The sequence below is a fragment of the Oryzias latipes genome, chromosome 9 (assembly GCF_053564925.1).
Source record: "Oryzias latipes strain Hd-rR chromosome 9, Olatipes_Hd-rR_3.1".
Taxonomy (NCBI): Eukaryota; Metazoa; Chordata; class Actinopteri; order Beloniformes; family Adrianichthyidae; genus Oryzias; species Oryzias latipes.
The window spans coordinates 22697169-22718948 of record NC_136245.1 but is presented as its reverse complement, the minus strand read 5'-3'; the positions used below and the strand labels follow the sequence as shown (position 1 = coordinate 22718948).

Below are 21780 nucleotides of genomic sequence, written 5' to 3'. Positions count from 1 at the left end.
TTACTAGCTAGCCGGGATGCTGGTGTCACCTAGCATCTAATTGGCTGACCCTGGAGATTTTTCTTAGGCAGACTTAGAGCCTGATGCCCCCCCCCCACCCCCCTGCCCCCCTCCCCTCTCTTCCTCTCTTCTGTAATCAATCCTCCTGCCTCAGTACAGACTATAACCCCATCCCCTTCTGTGCTGCAGTTTCTTGTATCATACTGCAACACTGCCAGATCATGGATTCTTAACACCTCCCTCTTCCTGAGTTTGCGCTTCACATTGTGGATTCACATTTAAAGAGATTAAGTGAGCAACAGTGAGAGGAAGGAGGGGGCATAAAGCATCGGTCACTTTTATTGCTTCAGCCGGCTACATTTTTAATAGACAGGAGAATACGAGAACTGGGGAGACAGATGTGGAAACATCTACTTTGACCACACAAGTTTCAGTGATTCTCTGTGACAGTGCCCTTAGCATGTCTCCCTTCCCTTTACCACGTCTTTGGATCCAAACAAGAGGCTCTGTTCTTCTTAAGAACTACAATGTCTCAAAGGGAAGGAGAAGCTGAGAACATGCGGCAGCTTTGCAAGGTCAACCACACCAATCACATGTACACACACATTTATGTAGACCAAAGCACACACATCTACTGTCAGCCAGCCCTTAGTCAGCATCGTGCAGGCTGATCTGTGATAAGGGTGGATATCGCCATCTAGTGTTTCTATTTATTAATGTGAAGCAGACGGCTTTTTTTAAGAAAACATTGCAGCTTCTTAGCTTTTTGAATGATCATTTTCCCCACTTTTTTTTAATTTCTACCCCAACAGTTGGTCCAGTGACTATAAATATATGCAGTGATTTCCCAACTTTGTAACCTGACTTAAAAGCTCATTTTTATTTCATTTAAAGTTACACCTCTCACACTTGCTAGACAGTAAGTCACAGCAGCCAAAATCTGCCTTCCTCCTCCTGTAAATTGGTCAGAGAATTACAAAGAGACTGGTGGATTGGAAAATATTGTCTTCTTGGTGAATTATTCATGGATATTGATGTGAAGTCAGATATTGTCTACATAGCATTTGATTCACTAATCATGTTCTCATCTACTTTCTGCTGCTTTTCTCTACACTCTTGCATCTCCTAGTCTTTCATCCTTTCCCTCCATGCTGCAGTGAAAGTGAGGATGACTATATTGGTGAGCCTGAGGCAGTGCAGGACAGTTACTCTGCTGGTAATGGAGGGAATGTTTGTCCAAGCATAGAGCACAGCCACTTTGGCATCTGCATTTCTGCAGACAGAGCTTTAGTTGTGAATAATGTTTGTGAAACACTTGTGCATCTTTAAAAAAAATGTCTGTGGGCTTTAAGTAACATGTTCTACATACATGTCTCCTTCTTTACAAGACATTTTCTCTCTGAAACTGACAGAAATAACCCCTCAAACATACTTTTGGTTTGGTACAAAACATCGACTTTAATTCCTTAGTAGTATCTTACTCTGTATCTTACTGTTTCTTGTATCTGTATCTTACTCAGTATCTTAATCTTATCTTAATCTCTGCTGGTGCTGAGTGTAAAAAAAAAGCTTAATCAAAATCAAGCTTTATCTAGAATATTTAATGTTGATTTGTCATATCAATAAATCCATTTTTAGGGTCTGGTAGTTTTTAATGTTCCTTATTTTCATTGCATTTAAATGACTGGTATTATAAAAACTGTATTTTCCCAAACAAAACAAGTTTAAGATGGAAGTTTAAAAAATAAATTGAGATTCAAGTATATTAAACTATAAATCAGTATTTATAAATTGAGTATTTTTGTATTGACATCCTTGTTATATAATAATTTGAGAAAACTTCCATAAAATAAGAAAAGCTGCAAATTGTTCACAAATTACCCATTATGGGTGTGCAAAAGACATTTCTGTGGTACAGCTGCAAGTTTTTCACATTTAATTCACGTTTGTAGAAATTCTTCTTTTCTCACTTAACATGAGCAGCTTACTGGCTTTTAATGATAATATGGAGGCCCTCAATTGAATTTTTGGATCATCATCCTTGATTGTTAATTATAAGAAGTTCTTAGAAATACGAGATTTAATTTAGGAAATGAATGTAAAAACCTGTTGTAGAATTTAAGTGTTTCAATGTTCTTCTGTTTTTCTTTTTTACCTGGATCCAATTTTTTTACCCTTGGCCAGGAAGCTAAGGATCCTCATAGTCTTGCTGTTTTCCCATCATTCATCGGTTTTCTTGTCCCACATCCTTTGCCACCACTCCATAGTTGTTTTCCTCACTCTCACTTTCTGCTGATTGTGTGAAACTGAATCTGCTTTATTTTTTACTCGCTTTTCTCTACATGTCATCTCTCACTGTGAGGCTGTGATCAGCACTTTGTTCACATTTTCATTGAATGCTTCAGTCTGAACTTCTTGGTCATATTGTGCAGGATATAATATGATGGCAGTTTGAATTTATTACATTGTGGTGACTTTAGCATTTATTGTTGGTTGTTTTTTTATTTTCAACTTTTTATGTTTTCTTCACTGCCACTTTTACTCTTGTTTTCTTGGACTCAAAGCTTTTTGTTATGTAATGTGTGCATAGCCTGCCAACATTTAGCTGAACTTTTTGTGTGTGTGGCCAGCGTGTAGGAAGCAGTTTTGTTGACTCAAATTGATTTTTTTTATTTCATATTGGCCTGAAATAAACGCTTGGCTGTCAGTGTTTTGCATTTTGAATACATAGACATTACCAGAGTGTGTTCTGGTTCTCTAAAAAGTTTGTAAAATGTAGAAAATACCAAAAATATATATTTAACCCTTGTGCTGTCTTAGATGACCCCACCCTTACTTTGACGTGTTATTCCAACCATGACAAAGGTGGATAAAGGTGGAAAGATTTCATGTAATCAATAGACACCAGTGAAGATCACAAATCATAGAAGAAAAAAGGTTCAGCGCACTGTCTAGTGGGTCTAGATGACCCAACTCCCAACATTGTGCCTAGGATAGCACAAGGGTTACAAAACAAATTTGGTTTAAGGCTATAATGGGTTTGAGAACATTGGCTACATGTTTGCACCAATTTCTTTAAATAATGTATTTATTTGCCATTTTATATTATTATTGGGGGGGGGGGGGGGGGGTAATCCTAAAAGTATATGAATTGGTGGATTAAAAGAAAAGAACTCAAATGGTCATAGCTCCCTCTGCTGGCCAGACCTAAGTCAGGTCTTAGTTACCTTTCCCTTCACTGTTAGTATCTGAGCAGTAAACACTGGAAGGTGTAACAGACTTATAGCTGCAGTTCCTTCATGGAGGAATCAAAGTCATGCATTGCCCCAGATAGCAGCTGAGCATGCAGCACAGATTCAGCTGTGCTTCCCTCACTCTTTGATGCACTGCTTCAGTTCAGGGCTGCTCTGCAATACTGTTGCACAGACTCATAAGTTATTCATGAATAAATTCTGCATTTGTTCAATCATTGTGAACTTGATTGACAGATTGAAAGAGAGCATTTCCAACTTTTTCTTTTACTACTTTTAGATTTTTTCCACCTGCATATCTTGATAGCCCATGTAAATAATTATATACACACTTTCTGTATTATTTACGGTTTCCTTTTTAATTAAATCTTTTACAGATGTAAAAAATCATTTGTATCTTGCACATGGAGACAGTTTTCGCGAGTAGCACCTGACGACAGCAGGAGCATCTTATCTTAGAGAAAGACATCTTTAAGGATTGCATTTGACCTGCCCCTGCTCGACCCCCTTCATAGCTCACAAGTATTGACACACCTGATTGATTATGAGAGACTCTGCAGAAGAGGTTTAGTCATATTTTTAGAGCCACTGACGTTTGAAGATGATACAGGTGTTGGGGACAGGGAGGCCCACATAAATTCCCACTGTCTTGGTGTTTGCGAGTGTGTAGTTACTCACACCAGCATTCATAATTGCTGCCAAGGAAGAGAGGTTTTACTGCAGAGTCTAAAACTGGGAGTCCAGTGGTGCGTGTGCTTGCTGTCAAAGTGGGGATGCAGATTAGTGGAGGCAGGTCTGGCACTGTGTGGTCCACAGCACTGCAGGGTCATAAATGATTTAATGGCAGGAGAGGTGAGTTCCTTCCTGCAGCTCTCAGGTTTGTGCAGATATTTATGATGTAGAGAAGGGAGTCATTTTTATCACTAAAACAAATGTTGTATCACTGATCTGTACACATATAGTTTATTTTAAGCAAAATGGATCACAATCACTCTACATGTTGTTTACTGATCATCTCAATCTAGCCCCTATCTCATCATTTTCCTTGGATTTTGGGGAAAGAATTGTGCAGCTTTCTAATAAAGAGATGAATCAGCTCATCCCATATTTCAGAACCGTGCTGCAGAATTTCTTTTTAGGCAAACAATACAACACCCTAGTAGATATGGGATAAAGACACCCCCTTTATCTAACATTTGGTTCATATTGACTGAAAGCAGATTACAGAAAATAATTTTCATGGACTCCAGTTAGTGAGCTACATCCGCACCATCTCCTTCAAGTTAAAGGTCACATGTAAGAAGAGTCATGTTTCTACTATTATTCCTAAGAAGGAGGGTCTAAGGGCAGGGGTGCCCAGTTTAGTTTAGTCTGTTTAAAGAAGTGTTTGTACAGTTAGTGAAACACATTGAGACAACTGTGTTGTAATATTGGGCTATGTAAATAAAATGGAATTGAATTCAGTTTGTTCTGTGATTCTACCAGACATTTAACACCACTGTATTTTTGACTCTTCCGATATGTTAGAACTCGTCGCTATTATAGTTTGAGGATGCTAGAGGCATGGCCTCATGGGAAGGCATCAATGAAGATCTAACCAATTGGACTGAGTATCAATGACCTTGAATCAATACATTTGCACTATCACATGGCCATAATTTAGGCCAGTTTTAAGATTGAAACAACGTTGAATGAAGTTAATATTTTTTTAATATAATATAGGTTTACCTATTTTCATTAGAGTTTTCACATAAGTAGTGTTTTAACGGAACACAGAATGAACTTGCATTCTTGAGTTTGTCAAAGTTTACATTAGAAATTAAGACCAATACATACACACAATGTAGTTTGCCCAGGACTGATGCAATAATTGACAAAAGTGATATATTAATCAATAGACTTTATGCACTTGTTTTAAATCACCTAAACTAAATTTAAAAATTACTTTTATAACCCAGCCTCTCCACCAGCATGAAAGTTACTTATTTGAGTATATTATATGTTGCTGAAATTACTCTCTCCATTTCCATCTATCAGTTTTCCTCATCAATAGTAATTTCTTATTTTTTTACATGATTATTTTTTGCTGCATTGTCTGTGATTTGTTTGCCTCTGCAGAAATGTTTTTAGGGTGTGACTTTAAATCCACATGCCTCATCACTTCAGAAAAACAAGAAAAAACAGAAGTTTTGAAAAAAAAAGTTTGTTTTTGGTTCCACATCGTTTCCATCATGGAAAAAGTCTTGAGATGTGAGGTTTGGAGACTATGTTTAGAAAACTTTGTAGTTTATTCACTAAGTGTTTATAAATTCAGAACCATGGACAGTGACACACATTTCTGCAAACTTTAATACAATTAATCTTGAATGTTTTTTTTCCCTTTACAGGCATTTGTCTATAAAACAAAACAGCTATTGTTTTGCATGTTTGTTTTTTAGAAGCCCTGCTACAAGAATACCCCTTCTGTTTGTCGGACATTTTTTATTTAAAACTATAAAATGCTCATTTATAGAAATGAAACATCAAGCTCCATCTATGGTTGCCTCCCTTTTGTGTCTGCGAACTCTCGACAGTCTTCAAACTGCAAGCCCAACAAAACACGAAGATGTCTTTGATTGATGGTAGATGGGAGATATATAGTTGACCTCTTATGCAGTTCATCCCTCTTGTTATGCCTCATTTATTCAAAATGGCAGCCAATAAAGAGTAAAGCTATTTTAAGGCATTGCTTCTGGTTATACACTATTCTTTATGCTGATAAACTTTTCTTTGAGGTACTTTAGTCGTCTTGAGGTCATATTTGCCCCATAGGCCTTTTCTGGGAAGAATTGTGCAACAAATAAAATATAATGGGGTCAAATGTGGCTTTTTTTTCTTTAATAACTATGGAAAAGGTTGTTTTGTTGTACCAAAACTTTGATATTTCTTGTTAAAACACTGAACAGATTGTTGTTGGGCCATTTTTTTTCTAGTTTTGATCCCAAATATCAATTCTTTTTAGCCAATTTCTTAGTAATTTTACTTTGTCCTCAGTTTGCCAAAGTGTTTTCCCACAGGGAGCTTCTCTGTTCAAACATGTTCCCTCAGCAGGGCCAACAGCACAGCACCTTTTCATTTTCTGCTTTTTCGCTCCCCTTGACAACACTCTTCACCCACAGCTTCACTTACAATGTACACTCTCATCATGTCTAAACTTTTCTCTTCTCTTTTGTCGTTTTTTTTCCAACTTTCTTCTGAGTCTCTAGTTTTAAGGCACTTGCATTTTTGCTATTCTCTTAATTTGAGTCCTTGAACTGACCCCAGCCCTTCCATTTATGCTCCTTTTATACCGAATGTCCTCCGCTTTGACAACCTCCTTGAACCACTCACACATCAAACCCCCAACTCAAGTGCTACCTTCCTGTTTCACTGAGTGTCAAGGACTTCTCTGTGGTTGGTATGTGGGATGAGAATACATGCTTTGTGTGAGAAGAAGTGTTTCTTTCTTTTTTTCTGGTCCCAGGTGCACAGCAGTGGAGAATGTGACCCCTCTTAGTTGAGTATGGAGACTGAAAGTTAATTTAGATGTATAGTGACAGTGGAGGATGAGAGTTTACAGGTTTAGGGGCAGGAAATGTTATCGTTATACAGATCAACTGCTCAAGCCTCCACATCAGAGGGACCTCAAGTGTTTTTTAGGAAATAAAGTGTTTTCATTAAAGTCCACATGGATGTCACCATTTTTTAAATATCAGACTGAAAGACATTGACTGTACAAACCACCATAGTGTTGGAATATACCTGTCGTTATATGAACACAAAGTCTTTCATGAAGTTTAATCTTTTAAAACTCTTTCATGTCTGTTTCTGCCATATCTGTCATAGAATGAATAATGTTCATCTTTGTGGGAGTAAACTGCTTAAAGAGAGCAGCTAATTACTTTTCTGTCAGATCATTATGTTATTCAACTTAGAGCTGTTATGCACCAAACCTCATGTGTAGAAATTACTAAGTGAATACAACATAGTGCTTTCTGTTTCCTTTTTCCTTGCACAAGGAGTTTGCTGAATAATACATTTCTAAAAGTCATAATTTATTTCCACACGATGGTTTTAGTGCTGAAATTATCCCAAAGCGCAGTGGATTAACATACAATGTCTTTTTCCAACAAATAAGGCATTTGCCAGACTTTACCAGCCCAAAAATGTGCAGAATGTCAGATTAATATATATAAATTGAAAAATTGTGGCAGGGAGCATGTGTTCTAATGAGAACTGCTTTTTTGTTTAGTCTTTATTCAGAATTACTGTTATTTAAAAATTGTTTCTATCCTTTTGCACACTCTTCCCGGGTTATTCCCAGCTAAAAAACGTTTTCACATTCTTTTGTAAAAAAATAGAAATGCAAGACATTTTACACTGAGGAACATTTTTTTTTTCAGTACAGTATTATTTCTATTTTTCATGGGAAGATGTTCTGCCATCTTAGCTACAAAGCTTAATACCTTGCTCCATGCCAGACACTGAAATTAATCACATAGAAAATAATGTTCTCAGGGATGTAAGGTTAAATTGGCTTTAATAGTTGTTGTGACACTTTTTTAGAAATGAAACACAAAATTTTGCAAATGTCATCATCTTTTTGTTGGAAAACTACAAAAGCTACAATTAAGTTAGGTAACTGCTTTAAACATTCAAGGTTTTCTTTGTCTCATACTTTTTTGATCACCTTTGCATTTGTCGTCCTGTTAGTCAAGGTTTGCTGAATGTGCTTGATGTAATCACATGTTTTTGAGTGGTTGTACTCTGCTGAGATAAAAGGAGTCCCATAGGAAGCAGCCACCCGTCCTCGTTCATATTTCCTTCTTCTTTAGGGTGTGGGTGCATCCCTCTGAAAAAGCAGAGACAGGATAAATAGGGTAAGGAAGATGAGAAGAGAGAGGGTTTAGATATGGAGGATGGAAAAATCCTAGAGAAGAGAGGAAACACAAGAGCTAAAAAGAGGGAGCAGTGACGTCACTGTTGGTGTCGATGGGGAGCAGAGAAAGCTCCATGAAAGCGGCTTGACTGTCTACCCGTTTGAATGTGCCCCTCACTGCTGATAAGGACGATGAAAGGAGCAATGATGACAGTGGGGGTGACTTAGGTTACTATTTTTAGATGCATTCAGCTCTTTGTATTTGTGCAGAGGATTTGTGCAGGGCTGTTTAAAACTGCATTATTACATGGGAGAATGGAAGGGTTTTCTAAAGGTGCGTGCATGCATCTTCATTTCTGTCCTGCAGTGATGTGCACATGTTTGCAGGTTTGAGTCACGTGTTCCAGTGCTGGCAACAGTGAGGAGCTCAGCATGCTCTTCCCATGTATATTCAGAAAATGGCTTTCAGGGGCCGTGAGTGGATTGATGTGTGTGTAAGTGATCAAGGGTTTTCAATGCTATGTATATGTGGCAGTGCTACAGTTGTAACAGGAACAAGGGAAAAGATGGAAAACAAATAAAGGAAAAATATCAAATATGCTGAAATTCACTCTGATAAAGACTTGACATGTTTGATGTTAAAATTATAAATTCTTTCTGTATAATCTGGAGAAATACAATGTTATACAATATTTTAAAAACATATTTTTATAATAACTCACTTTAAATTATAGGTGTGCTAAATAAGTTTTAACCTCTTAATACCTGGCGTCTACATGCATGGACATAACATCGTGGGTTTTATTGCATCAATAATTCATTCTGTTTACCTGGGGCTCTGTGAATGCAAATTAAAAAAAGCATATCAAACAAGAGCTCCTCTTAAGAGGTTAATGACCCTCTACTCAATTGTAATTAGAACAAAAAAACGTCTACATTCCCAAGTTTACATTAGGACATGAAAAGTTAGGAAAATTGACTGACTTAGTCTGAGATACAAGTTTTTCTACATGAAAAGTGCCTTAGCTCAGAGTCTCAATCCGCTTGAAGACGACTTTATCTTTACTGAGTCTGCAATATTCTTTGCTTTCAGGGATTTGGAAAGAAAGCTAATTAATCTAACATATAATTCAAAAATGCCCTATACTGCACATGATTTATTTTAAAAAAAAGTGAAGTGAGAGAAAAAATTTGTAAACCAGATAGTTAAAAATGATGCAGTGATACCTCTACATATAAGACTCAGCATTCTTGTGGTTTTTGTTCGAAATGCCCTTGCTTTTCACCCTATTTGTTTGCTGCTGTGGGAGGTACCTTCTTCAGAATTGTCTGTTGCACCTTTGACTATTCTTCAAACTGAATTCCCTGTTTGATAAAGGGTGTATGTTCATAAAGCGTGAATGTGATTATTTGAGCTGTTGTGCAGATCTCCAACATTTACTGTCCAGTGTTTCATTTGGTCTGTTAACCATAAAAGGTACTCTAGTTCTGCAGCTTAATCTGCATAAACTAGGTCAGAAAACCCTGCATTTTATTGTATTTCAGTGATGAAGACTGTATATAAACTTGCCTTGATGTTGAACTAATCTGTAGCATTATTGGCTCATCCAGGGCTAGTCCATTATTATGAGCCACAATGTAAACCATCAGCATCATAGACTGGGTTTTCTTTTGTTCTCCTTAAGTACCAGTAGCCGCTGCACATCCGCGTGTATATAAAAGGTAGAAGGTACACTTAAAAACCCACCATCAGCAGCTTAAAACCTAACAGCATTTGCCCCATGAGTGAGCTGACTCTGCAGCACGATATGTTCAGGAGCACAGAGGCAAATGACAAGAAAAGTTTTTTATCTGAAAAAATAAACCACATTTGCCGTTTGCTTTGCAAACAATTTAACATTTTTATTACTTTGGCATCGGCATTAGGACGGAAGTCATAGTTAAGATCTGCTTCAGGGTTTGGGGTGCTCCTTTTCTTCTCTTAAACACGACTGTGACTACAAAGCTTATTATAGAACAATTGTTTTCATGTGTGTGTAACTTCTAAATAAGTTCCAGTGTATTTGCAAGTGTGCAGGTGTGCTGATGCTTTTTTGAGAGTAAACAACAGCACACAGGTTAAAGAAACACTGGCTTATCCTCGCAAAGGGGCTTTATGTTTTTCTCATCTCGTTGGAAAAGGAGGGGGCAGCCATCTCTAAGTCTCAGGTGGGAGCAGCAGAAGGTGGTAGAACAGCTCTGATGGATGACCACAAGGAGCTCCGGCTCCATTATGCCAACTGCTAAGTACAGGCATGCACACAATTTTCAGTGCAGTAGAGGAAAAAAGTGTGTAGAAATTGTGTGCATGATTTTTGCAATATATTAAAACAGAATGAACTATTTTATAAATGCTTTTTGTCATTCCTGACTGTAAGATATAAGAATTTTTTCATATAGTTTTTCATATAACTTGCATCTACTGTGAGAATAACTTGTCAGAGCCAAAAAAAATATATGTATTTAAGTGGTGTCAAATAATGCCACCTTTGCAGTTACCATAGTTATTTTCCTGAAATGCATAAAAAAACTCTTTTACATGAATGCTCTTTGTAGACAGGGATGATGTGATTTCTTTTAACATAGGAAGTACACACAATATTTAAAATTATGTGAAACTTTAATGGATTTCTGGCTTCAACAGAATTACATAATGTGATTATAATGTTATGAGTTTTATGCATCATCTGGTATACCACTTTCTTTCTTACTCCTTACTCTTGCAAACAGCCTTTATTCCTCTATGTTACAGAATAAGTCAAGAAATCCTCTTGGTTTATTAAAAAAATTCTGATTGCTAATAGTTACTCATAGCTTTACATTGTAGGTTCTCTTTATGTCATCTTGTTTTGATTTTTATAAACTTAGCTAAACTCAGAATAAAAGGATAATTTTACACCAAGCCTTAAGTCTCTGTCCTCAATGTCTAAAAACAGTTACTGGCAGAGGATCTTGTCATCATGAGCAGCTATTGGGATACTTATTGATAGAAAAAAAAAGGAAAGCTTCACATTTTTGTTGCTTAATTTGAGAACAGAGTTAAGTAACTGAAAGCCAAAGTTTGGAGGCTTCTGGTAAACAAGACAGTTGATCTGATGCTATGAACTATAGCACAGCTCTATTCTGAGTTTCCATCTAAAATGATTGTTTTTACCAATTTTACACAGTAGCATTGAAGAAAGCATAACTTATACACCTCATGAATTAAACTGTACATTAATATTTACCTAACCCACTCCTCTCTTCAACATAAACAAGCAAAGGTCTAGATTGAATTTGTTTTATAGGTCTTTCAATATTTTCTGTTACATATATTCTTTTTTAGGATGTTGATTTTTTTGTTTATTGGTTACACATTTGCAAAATGGGAGGCAGATGGGCCCTTTTTTGTGGCAGTTATTACACTTGATGCTAAATATTATTATCACTATTATACTGTTTTACATTATGGTCGCTGCTGTAATAGCCGTTGCTTGCATTTAGGGCATAAATCTTTTGTTTGTATTGATGTACGTGGTGCAGCTGCCATTTTTCTTGGTTTATTCTTACCATGGCTCTTTGGTTACCCCTATTAAAGCATGCAACACCAGCAGGGGAGGGTTGGCTCCAATAGTTGGTGGTTCTCTAGATGTGTGGACGTGATCCTGGGTAATCCACCGGCTGCTCCACTGTGTCTGTGCATGGCTCAAGGCTGGCCCCATACAAAAGAGCAGACCTGAAAAGCACCCTAATGAGGCACAGGCTGGAAGAAAAGGCATGTCTCTTTCCATTTCTCTGAGCGACAAGAAAAGAGCAACATAAAAGAATAAAGAACAAGAAAGAAAGATGAAAATAAGCCTCTCAAATCCAGGTTTTTGGCTATGCTGTCTTTTTGAGTTTATCTTTTCGCCATGCATATGTTTTATTATGGTAATGCAATGTTGGATAAAAATAGTCTGAAATAGAAAAGCAACGGCTTTTAGTAAGGATGAGAGAGGTAGGGAGGAGAGCGAATGGGTGCCCTCTCCCTGTGATATTTAATATGCATAAATAAATGCACATATTAGGTCTTGCACTTTCAGTATCTACAGCTCACTTTTACAGAAAAGGGGTGCTTTAAAGTCACTTTAATGTAACTGTCACCGCACTTTCTTTTTGGGTACAATTCTGGGCTCTTTGTCATGCAGGTGTACATTTGTAAAATCTGCACATACATTAATCAATACATTGATATCCCTGAATTAATATTTTTCCCAGACTTTATCTTTCAAATGTCGGCGTATGCTGTGGTATCATTGCCGTAGCCACTACAAGAAAAATATGCCCAATATTATTTATTTTTTTGTTTTTTATTATAACTAAATCTATATTCCGATTTTTGAACTTGTCTTAATCTCAGTAGTTTAGAGTAGCTCTGGTGTTGACCAAAACCATTTTAAAAACATCTAGAAACAAAACAATACATATTTCCAAAGTATGATTACCCAACCCTTGTGTTTGAGCCAGACAAATGTGCACTTAATCTGAAAACAGATTAATCTGAATATTTTATTTTGTTAATCTCCCTACAGGCCTTGAATTGTCCATTTTGGACTTTTAGAACTTTACAGCAGGAAATCTTATATCTTTTCAAAAGTATTAAAACAAAACAGTGAGAGATTTGTAGCTTAATATTAAAGTAGAAATCAAAAGGATTTCTTTTCCTGCTCATGTTAAATGTTTATTGCAGCCCCATGTGTTAGGATAAACTCTCTCACTTGTTATCAAGTCCTCCAGAGGTAGTTTTATGAAAGCAAACTCCCACACTCTCAGCTCTCAACAACCAACTGATAACTGTTCTCTAAGGCACCAAATGTAAAAGATCAGAGAGAGCCGTCTTTATCAGAACTTCAGGAAACTTCAAAGCAGTTTGTCTCTCAGCTTTCTGTGACGTTGATGCCACCGTTGACCTCCACTGCTTCACAGGCAGATGAGTCTGATTCCTTCAGTCTGACGTCTGAAGGAAACAAGAAGGTCTGCATTAAACAATAATACATATTTACTCAGTCCATTATTGAATTGTGAACTCTGTTAAATACAAAAAAACATATACATTTGAAACAATTAAAGCTTAATAGAGTTTTTTGTTGCATCTCATAGTGATAATAATTAGGTCGACAGAAATAAAACAAGGAAAAAAAAGTTGTTGTTTTTTAAAACCTTGAAGCTAATCTTGTTAATCAAATAAGTTCAAGGAAGATTTTGCATGGAGCCCCAGATGAAAGGAGATTGTCAGATCTTGTATTTCTTCCCTTTTCTAATTATTGCTCCAACAGTTGATCTTTACTCACTTAGCCGCTTGCATGATTTTTAAAGCAATTTAAAAACATGTTTTTAATTATTTTATTTATTTTGTTCATTTAATTTAATTGTACTGTATTCTGCTGTGTGTTGAAAGATGAATTTCTGCTCGTTGTCCAGACAATAAAGTTTATCTATTCTATTCTACTCTACTCTATTGTTAATGTAGATTAGATCATCCCAGTCTTATTAAGGTGTACAATCTTGTCCTAGGTGTCCTTCGACAGCTCGTTGGTCATGGTGGAAAGGTTGAAGTCTGGCTGTTCAAGGCTGTCTTTCATACAAATAACCAGTTCAAACAGGTGCCATTAATACAGTTAACAAGTAGAGAATAAAAAGCAAATTCCTTATGCTCCACTTTAAAATATTTGATCTAAAATGAAACAAAGCTCTTACTAGAAATGGGAATACTTTTTAAAAATGTTTAAGGTTGTTAAGGGAATTAAGAGGAAGTCATCAGAGCCATTAACCACAATGTAAATTGGGACATGACCCATTGTATATTTCAGAATAACTATGTTAAATAACTTGCATAATAGATGGTAAAGTCTGATGAACTTAAATATTTTCACAAAAATTATATGTCAAACAAAAAAAAATATTGTGAAAAAGTTGTATTTTAGACACACCAGTGCCTTCTATACCCCCCCCCCCCCCCCCCCCCCCCCCCAGAAAGAAAAAGAAGAAATTAGATTACTTCTATCCAACACAGCATTAAATGTATGTGTCTGAACTCAGAAGAAATGATGGGGCTGGAGGGTGCAGATGGATAAAGAAACTGAACTTTAGGGGACTGCACCAACTTTTACTCTTATCCCATCTGGTAGTTCCACCTGTGCCCTGTGTAGGAAACTCCTTTCTTCTGCTGATACAGCCCACGTTAGATGCTGCTAAGCTGACAGATGTGTATTATTAATCATGCTGGAATGTGGATCTCTGAGCTTATGCTTCTTCAGTGAACTTTGTATTTTGCTGAACTTAGACAGTCTTGTCATTTTACTCATTTGTATGCATTTACACCAACACTTCAAGCATCCCATGTGTTTCTTTGAGAGGTAATACACATAAAAGTTGAAATAATTGGTTAAAGGGTGCGAAAATAAATTGATTTTGTTAATGAAGTGGGTTAAAAAATATTTTTTGGAAGTTTCACTTCCGTTTCTGTTTGTTGTTTATTAATTGCTAGAGAAATAAACTTACCAAATATATCAAATCAAATCAACCTTTATTTATATAGCACTTTTACAACAACACATGTCACTCAAGATGCTGTGCATAAACTACAATAAAATTTAAAAACAAGATGACAAGAAAAACGGTGCCGACAACCCCCCCCCCCACACACACACACACAGACACACCTACGTACACCATGATTAAAAGAGTGATAAAATGATGGAATGTAGAGACCTGGCTTCGTCCTGAAGTATGTAAAATATATACTCTATATCTTATAGTTAGTCTCTATAACTTGGCTAAAATTGGAGGAAGAATTTTTGAATACTCTCATGTATTGCTTAGTGAAGACATTTTCATGGTAGACCTTCATTTTTTTTAATATTTTTGCCTCAGGACTTGAATTATTTAGTTGGGTCCATTTAGTTCAGATACTGTGTCAGCTCTTCACAGAAGACCACTGGGCTAGTTTGACGTGTGACATTAAGACCTTGTGTTTATTCTGCACTTGAGGGTAATGGACAGGAAAGGGCATGATCATTAAAGAACCAGATGTACTGCAGGAGTGAAAGGAGGACTACTTTTTGGATACTTGTTCCTGCAGTTGCTTCATTGTTTCTGAAGCACTATAGTCATAATCTCCTTTACAGATGCTAGTTCAATGTCTGTAGGGCTCAAAATGTAGTTGTTAGGATAACTTACAAGACGCTTGCATGGTTTTATAAGTATGTAGGATGGAACATTGTGCATTGGACATCCATACTGTGTTCAGATAACTCGCTTTACCCGTACTTTTAGAAATATGATTCTGTAGCCTTTGGACCTGTAGAGGATATTTTTATCACCATAAAAAGGTTATCACCAAAATCTCAATACTTACTGTCACAGATATTTAGAATTGGTTGTTATTTATGTTTGTTTTTGTATTTTATTTCTTTTCCGCTTGTTATCCCTCAAAGATACATTGGTGCCTAACTATCAATAATTTTATTTAGGGGAGAAGCAATATGTAGCGATTGATGACTTATTGTGTTTTCACTGAAGGCTTCTCCAAAACTGTTCAAAAAGTTTGATAAACGTTTTATATATATCCCAAAGGACTCTATACCTATGTGATCATGTGCACTGGGAAAACACAATTGATATGAGTTTATTAGCAATAAACATCATAGTTTTTTATTAAGATTAGTTTTGAAAATGGGCATTGGACTTTATAGATCTTCACACAGCAAGAAAAAAGTCAATAATTTTTGTTTTGGACAAAGAATCTATAATTAGTCCATTTATAACTTTGCCTGATCACCTTGCATTATTTGCAAAAGGAAGTGGCTCAGCCAGAAATATGTGCCAAATAAGATCCAGGGCCAAAATCTTCGATCTTGCTGTTGTGTGTTATTGTGAAGTTCCTAGTTCATTGATTCTGTTCCTGTAAAAAGAAAAGGCTGAACTTTTTAGTTTCTAGTAGTGTCAAAGCAATATTACAAAGTTCAAGCTCCTTTTTCTAAAGTAAAAATAATTCATTTGGGCTTACATAAGTGTCTTTCATTTAGTTCTTTTTTTTGTTCTTATGCATCAGGTTGTCTGCCAATGACCATTTGCAATCATTTGTCTTTTGACTCTTGCCCTTAGTGTTATCCTCCCTGCAGCTTCTTTGTAAATAATGAGAGGCAAGATGACCTTCAGAGTGACCCTTATCCACATAATCAGACAAAATGATTTGCCCTTTTTCTAAGATGGCTCATACCAGTTGAATACCAAGTGGAAAGCACCTGCTTGTTAGTTGTTGAGACATATTGTGTGTGTTTTTTATATCCCTCTAATCTTTAGCGTAACAGTTTGAGTTTCCTTAGTGTCTGTCCTCCGTCTCTCTGAAGCTGCTCAGTAACCAGCCTATCAGCCTCGCCCTCTCTTCCTCCTCGTAGTCTTCATCCTCCATCTCTTCGCCCCCTCTCTCCTTGTCATCACAGGCCGTCTGCTTCTTAATCCAATTATTCCTTTAAGCTGATACGCTCTGAAACTCACCACAAACTCTTAGGTCGATGCCCCTGTGCATAACATCCACACTTCTGGGCACTCACACTCTCACACAGTTGCACGCATAAAGACAAGCCATTCTCCACATGCATGCTTGCAGCAGTCGTAAGCAGAGCTCCCCTGCAGTGTCACTTCAAATATGTTCCACAGATGAGGTGGAAAATTTTGTAAAAACCTAAAAAGTGTAAGGGTATTAAATTTAGTAGTTAACTTCTGTGATTTCTTTGTTTATGTTAATATTACTTCTCCTGTTGTAGCCTATTCTCGGTTTTCCTAACAGCAACTTTGACCGATGTTGTCACTATCTGATTCACTGCAACTGTTTATTTCTTCATGTGATTTTCATTTGCTGTATGATGCCCAGCATATGTTGGTAGATGTTTCTGCTCTTTGTATCTGTGCTTTATTCAATTAATTTAACATTAAATCAGATGAGGGGAATCTTTTTTCTAGCAAATCTGCTTTGTTTGAGAGTTGGATCTCCTTAAAAATCTGTGTTACTTGAGTTCCAGAGTTTGGAACTAAAATTAGAATTTGTGTTGTGTTTTTACATCAAGTTAAGGATTCCTAATTGAAACTCTTTGAGTTGTTGTTCCAATAACTTCTTACTTTACTTTCACCATGGTCAATTATTCCCTCAACAACTTCTGTGTCAACAGCTTAAATGTTAAACGGTCAATCATATGACTGCATCAATGCTTCTCAAAAACACAACATATCCAGCAAAATTCCTAAATGCAGTAAATGGTAAAGGTGTCACATTCTTGGTGACAGGGTTGTTAGTTCTGCAAAGTTCACACTTTTGCAAATCTTGACAAGAATTTTTGCCGCAAAAGGCTAGCAAGCGTCACAAAAGGAGCTGTGTTTGGTTATTTTTGCTGCTGACGCGACAGCACTCCAGAGTAACAGATGGGGCTTGTTGAGTGTGTGTGTTAGCGTGTGTGTTTCAGGGTGACCTGGTGTAGCACTGGCAGCAGCATGTGCCTGAGCAGTCTCTGCAGCGTTCCTGTTTTGATGAGGAATTGGGAGACGCAGAAGGTGAATTCGGTTGTGTTGAATTTAATGCTGATGCACGAAGGTCGCATTTCTGTTCTAAATGCAGCAATCTTGTCCCGCTGTTGTCATTTATCCAAACATATGTCTGCAGCTACATAAATCATTGACGTGATGTTTGCTTGGATGTTTGGGACATGTAGTTTTCTAATTGAGGTAAAAAGAAAAACTTTTTTTTAATTCTTCATGGGATAAGATTTCACACATTAGCTTGTTAATGAACAGTTCCTCTGCAGGTCTATTCAATATAAAACCATTTGTAGTGTTTTTGATGATCGTATTATTAAAGATCAGTGCACATTTAATTATATTCATACATTGTAACTTAATTTCAGCAGTAATATCCTCTTTTGATCAAACATTTAGCAAACAAATATGTATAAACCCCAAAGAGTGATCCTAATGGGGTTTAATGAAGTATGGTTCATTTGGAGCTGTAGATTTCTGAATCTGAGTATCATCTGACTCTTATTATCTCATCTTGTTTCTCTGCTTTGTGAATATTTCCTTGTAATTGGAGCATTTTTGCAACTTTACCTTTTACTGTGATTTGACACATCACATGGAAAAATATATGCTATTTTAAAAATACTGCTGAAACATCTTGGTGTCTGTTATTTCTTTTAGTTTTTATATGGTTGCATGTTGCTGTACATGAGTTTCATGAACCGCAACAAACTGTGTGTCTGGATATTGCTGGAACAAGTGTCCCATTAGAACCATGTCTAACTTTAGTGCAGACGTTGCATCTTTTTTCAGCAACACAAGTGACCTGTGTGAGCTGCAAACCATCGACTTCGGGTCTGCCGCCATTATCGTCACTGTGGTGTCCTCACATCCTTCGCTGTACTCAATCCACCCATTCTAACCTCACCTGTTTCCCAAAGAATGTTTATGTTTGTCATTGAAGAGGTGACATTGAGTTGATGTGCGACTGGAGAGGGTGGGGAAGGGTGGGGCGCTTCCTTATCCAGCTTCTTTACTTCCTCCTTGTTTTCTCTCAAGCAAATGTTCACCTTTTCTTCTGTGACTCTTTTTCATGTTCTGGCCATTGTTTCAGCCCGCTCTGCTGCTCTTCTCTCCCTCTTTTGCCTTCTATCCTCTGTTCTCTCTATCCAACGCTGCTTCTCATTGTTGCGATTAACTGGGCTCTGTTCTTATGTCGTATGTCCTTTTAGGCCCACGCTGTGCATCGCTGGCTAATCGATCAGGACAGTAGTGTGAGCTCTGAGATGCCGGATGGCCAAGGAGTATGGCACTATGATGATGAAGTAAATATCTGCAACACGTATCTCTGGATTTTTTTTATCACTTTATCTCCATGTTTTTATATATTATATATATTATCATCTTCTACCTGTCACTTGAATTTTGTTGTTGTTCTGCTGTTGTTGTTGTTTTGATCTTTCTTAATTTATGTTGTGTGCTGCTCCTGTTATCATAGTTCTGGTTTATTTGATTTACTAGTGTTGCTGTTGTGCTGTGAGCTGATTCAGTCAGGTGTCGTGGAATCAGGCTGGACATTTTTTCTTTGTTCCTGTCCTTGCTTGACTTATTATACTAACTTGCTCAGTTAAGATTTTTTTTGTTTTGCGTCTTTTTACGTTCTTTTCACTTTCACTTATTTACACAAGTGTGTATTTGTATATATAAAAATATCTATATCAATGTCTGTGATTTTTCTCAAACAAGGCAGCATATTACCCGAAGAGAGTCCACAGGCGAAATATTTTAAAGCTTTGATAGAATTTTCTCATAACTGATGTACAGTAGATTAGCCATATTATAATAACAGGTTACAGTAGTGATAACAGACAACACCTCAAGTATTTTTCCTGTGGGTTCTTCTAATTTCTAAAATATGCTTGTGTCCATCAGTGTTTGTGTTAGAGGTGTATAAAAACTATGTGTGTGTGTGTGTGTGTGTGTGGTTGGCCTGTTCTTGTTTTTATATCATAATGGGAACCTAATGCTTACAAAAACCCGATTAAGTATAAGTTTGTGAAACTAAATGAGTCCATTAAATATTAAGGGATTGTAGTTAGTCATTCAGTTGTTATGGTTACTCTAAGGGGTCTGGGAATGTGTTGTCAATTGAAAGTCCCCATGGGTATATAGAAACAAAGAAGTGGGTGTGTTTCTGTGTGTAAAACAGAGCATGTGAAACAGATATGAAAAGTGGAGGGATGTTTGTCTTGGGAAATGAATGTCTTTGTTTATACCAATGAGTTGATGTGCATTCTTTCTGTCTGTCTTTGCATGGCATGAGTATGTACATTAGTCTTGAGCATGATTTGAATGGCCGTCTGTATTATTGTTGTCTTGTGTCAGTGTTTCAGTCTGTGTCAATGAGTGGTGGTGTCGATGTTGTGACTGTCTGTTTTTGCATGTGCCTTAGATGTGCTGTGTGTTGTGGCTGTGTGTATTTTTCTTGTGAAACTTTGTCATGTGCTGTGCATGTGTCTTGTTTGTTTTATCCTTCTAAACAGTCTGGGATTCGTTTGTCAAAAGTTTCATTGCTTCTGTCTAATAGATGATCTTGAATCCTTCGTCCTTTTGGTGGAGAAAAGATCATCTAATAGCAATGAGGCTGATGGGAAACAGGTTCCAGACGACTCTTGTCCCTGATGGTTTCCCTTCAGATCCTGGCTCCCCCCTTGCTCCCATATCAAGCCTAAAGCTATTCTCCTGATCTCCATATTGCTCCCAATTACCCTGGAGCATAATTGGCATCTCCTTTACTTCTTTACTAAATCCAAGCCATTTTCAATTAAACTAAGTAACCCAAGTGCACAATTTGGACCTAAAAAACAAATGGCTAAATAAAGTGAGCATAAGTGACCACATTTAAAAGAGAATGACATGGAAAGAAGGCATGTGAGTAATTGCATAAACCAACATAAAAAGCAGCTTGACAAATAACAATATGGAGTCTTTCCCTTGGTGATGCTCTTGAATGAAAATGCACTAAGCAGTTGTTTTTGTCTGTGTTTATTTTGTACATTTGGTTTGAATGGATGAAAATGTAGAAGTTCTACCTCTTACTTTCTATCAATACTACGAAAGTCATTATTTTAAAAACACTGAAACTTTTACAGGTGGTTCCTTAAACACAGTTTAATATCATTCAGGATGATGCCATAACTCTGAAATCTGTTGTCAGGAAGTTATTTTGGAAAGACTAATGCAGCACAAAACTAAAAGCAGGAATTATCCCACTTCCAGGTTCCCCTCTCAAAATTATCTGTTGCAAAGCCTGCAACAAAAATACCAACATGTCCAAATTACCCACCACCTAGTGGGATCATTTTAAGGTTTCTCTGAGGAAAATGTCTTTAAGGTTAGGTTAAATGACCCTAAACACTTTCTAATATGCAATCAAAATTATGCCAAGGTTTCTTGAGCATTCGCTGTAACTGACTAGCGTGGAGTGAGAAAAACATCTGTCCTCAACAAACACCAAAAACCAGAAGGAGCATAAATTAAACAGAATATTGGTTTTCCCTCATTGTTGTCTGCAGATCTTTCTTTCCTTCTTCAAGCAATTAACAAAACAATTGAACAGCTTTCCCTAATCGGTTTTTATTAAGTTTAATGTTGTAATAAAACAGTAAAACAACATTTAAGTGTCCTTTGTCACAAAAATCAAACATGAATTTATGACAAATATGAGCTAAAAAGTCAGGATTTTGCTTTAGAATTGGCTAAGCAGTTAAAAGTAGAGATTGTTTATCTCTTGTAGTGGGCAAAAACATTCATTCATTAGTCATTTAACCCTTGTGCTATCTTGATGACCCCACCCTTACATCGACGTGTTCTCCCTACCATGACAAAGGTGGATAAAGGTCGGAAGATTTCATGTAATCCATGGACACCAGTGAGGTTCACAAATCATTGAAGAAAAAAGGTTCAGCGCACTGTCTAGTGGGTCTAGATGACCCAACTCCCAATGTTAAAGTGCCTAGGATAGCACAAGGGTTGCTTGTCATTTAAACAGGGATGTCCCCATCC

The 21780-nt window shown here is 36.9% G+C and overlaps 1 protein-coding gene across 23 annotated transcripts in view; it reads left to right on the top strand.

Annotated features, from left to right (window-relative positions):
* The window catches only part of ank1a (ankyrin 1, erythrocytic a), a 76792-nt gene that overhangs the window by 9007 nt on the left and 46005 nt on the right, over positions 1-21780 (top strand). For 21 of the 23 annotated variants that reach the window (XM_020705914.3, XM_078952988.1, XM_023958449.2 and 18 more), the window contains exon 2: positions 18948-19040. The exons of the other annotated variants lie outside the window; for them this stretch is intronic. In XM_020705914.3, coding sequence (XP_020561573.2) covers positions 18948-19040 — 93 coding nt within the window. The remainder of the gene's footprint in view (positions 1-18947; positions 19041-21780) is intronic. 23 annotated transcript variants of the gene reach the window in all.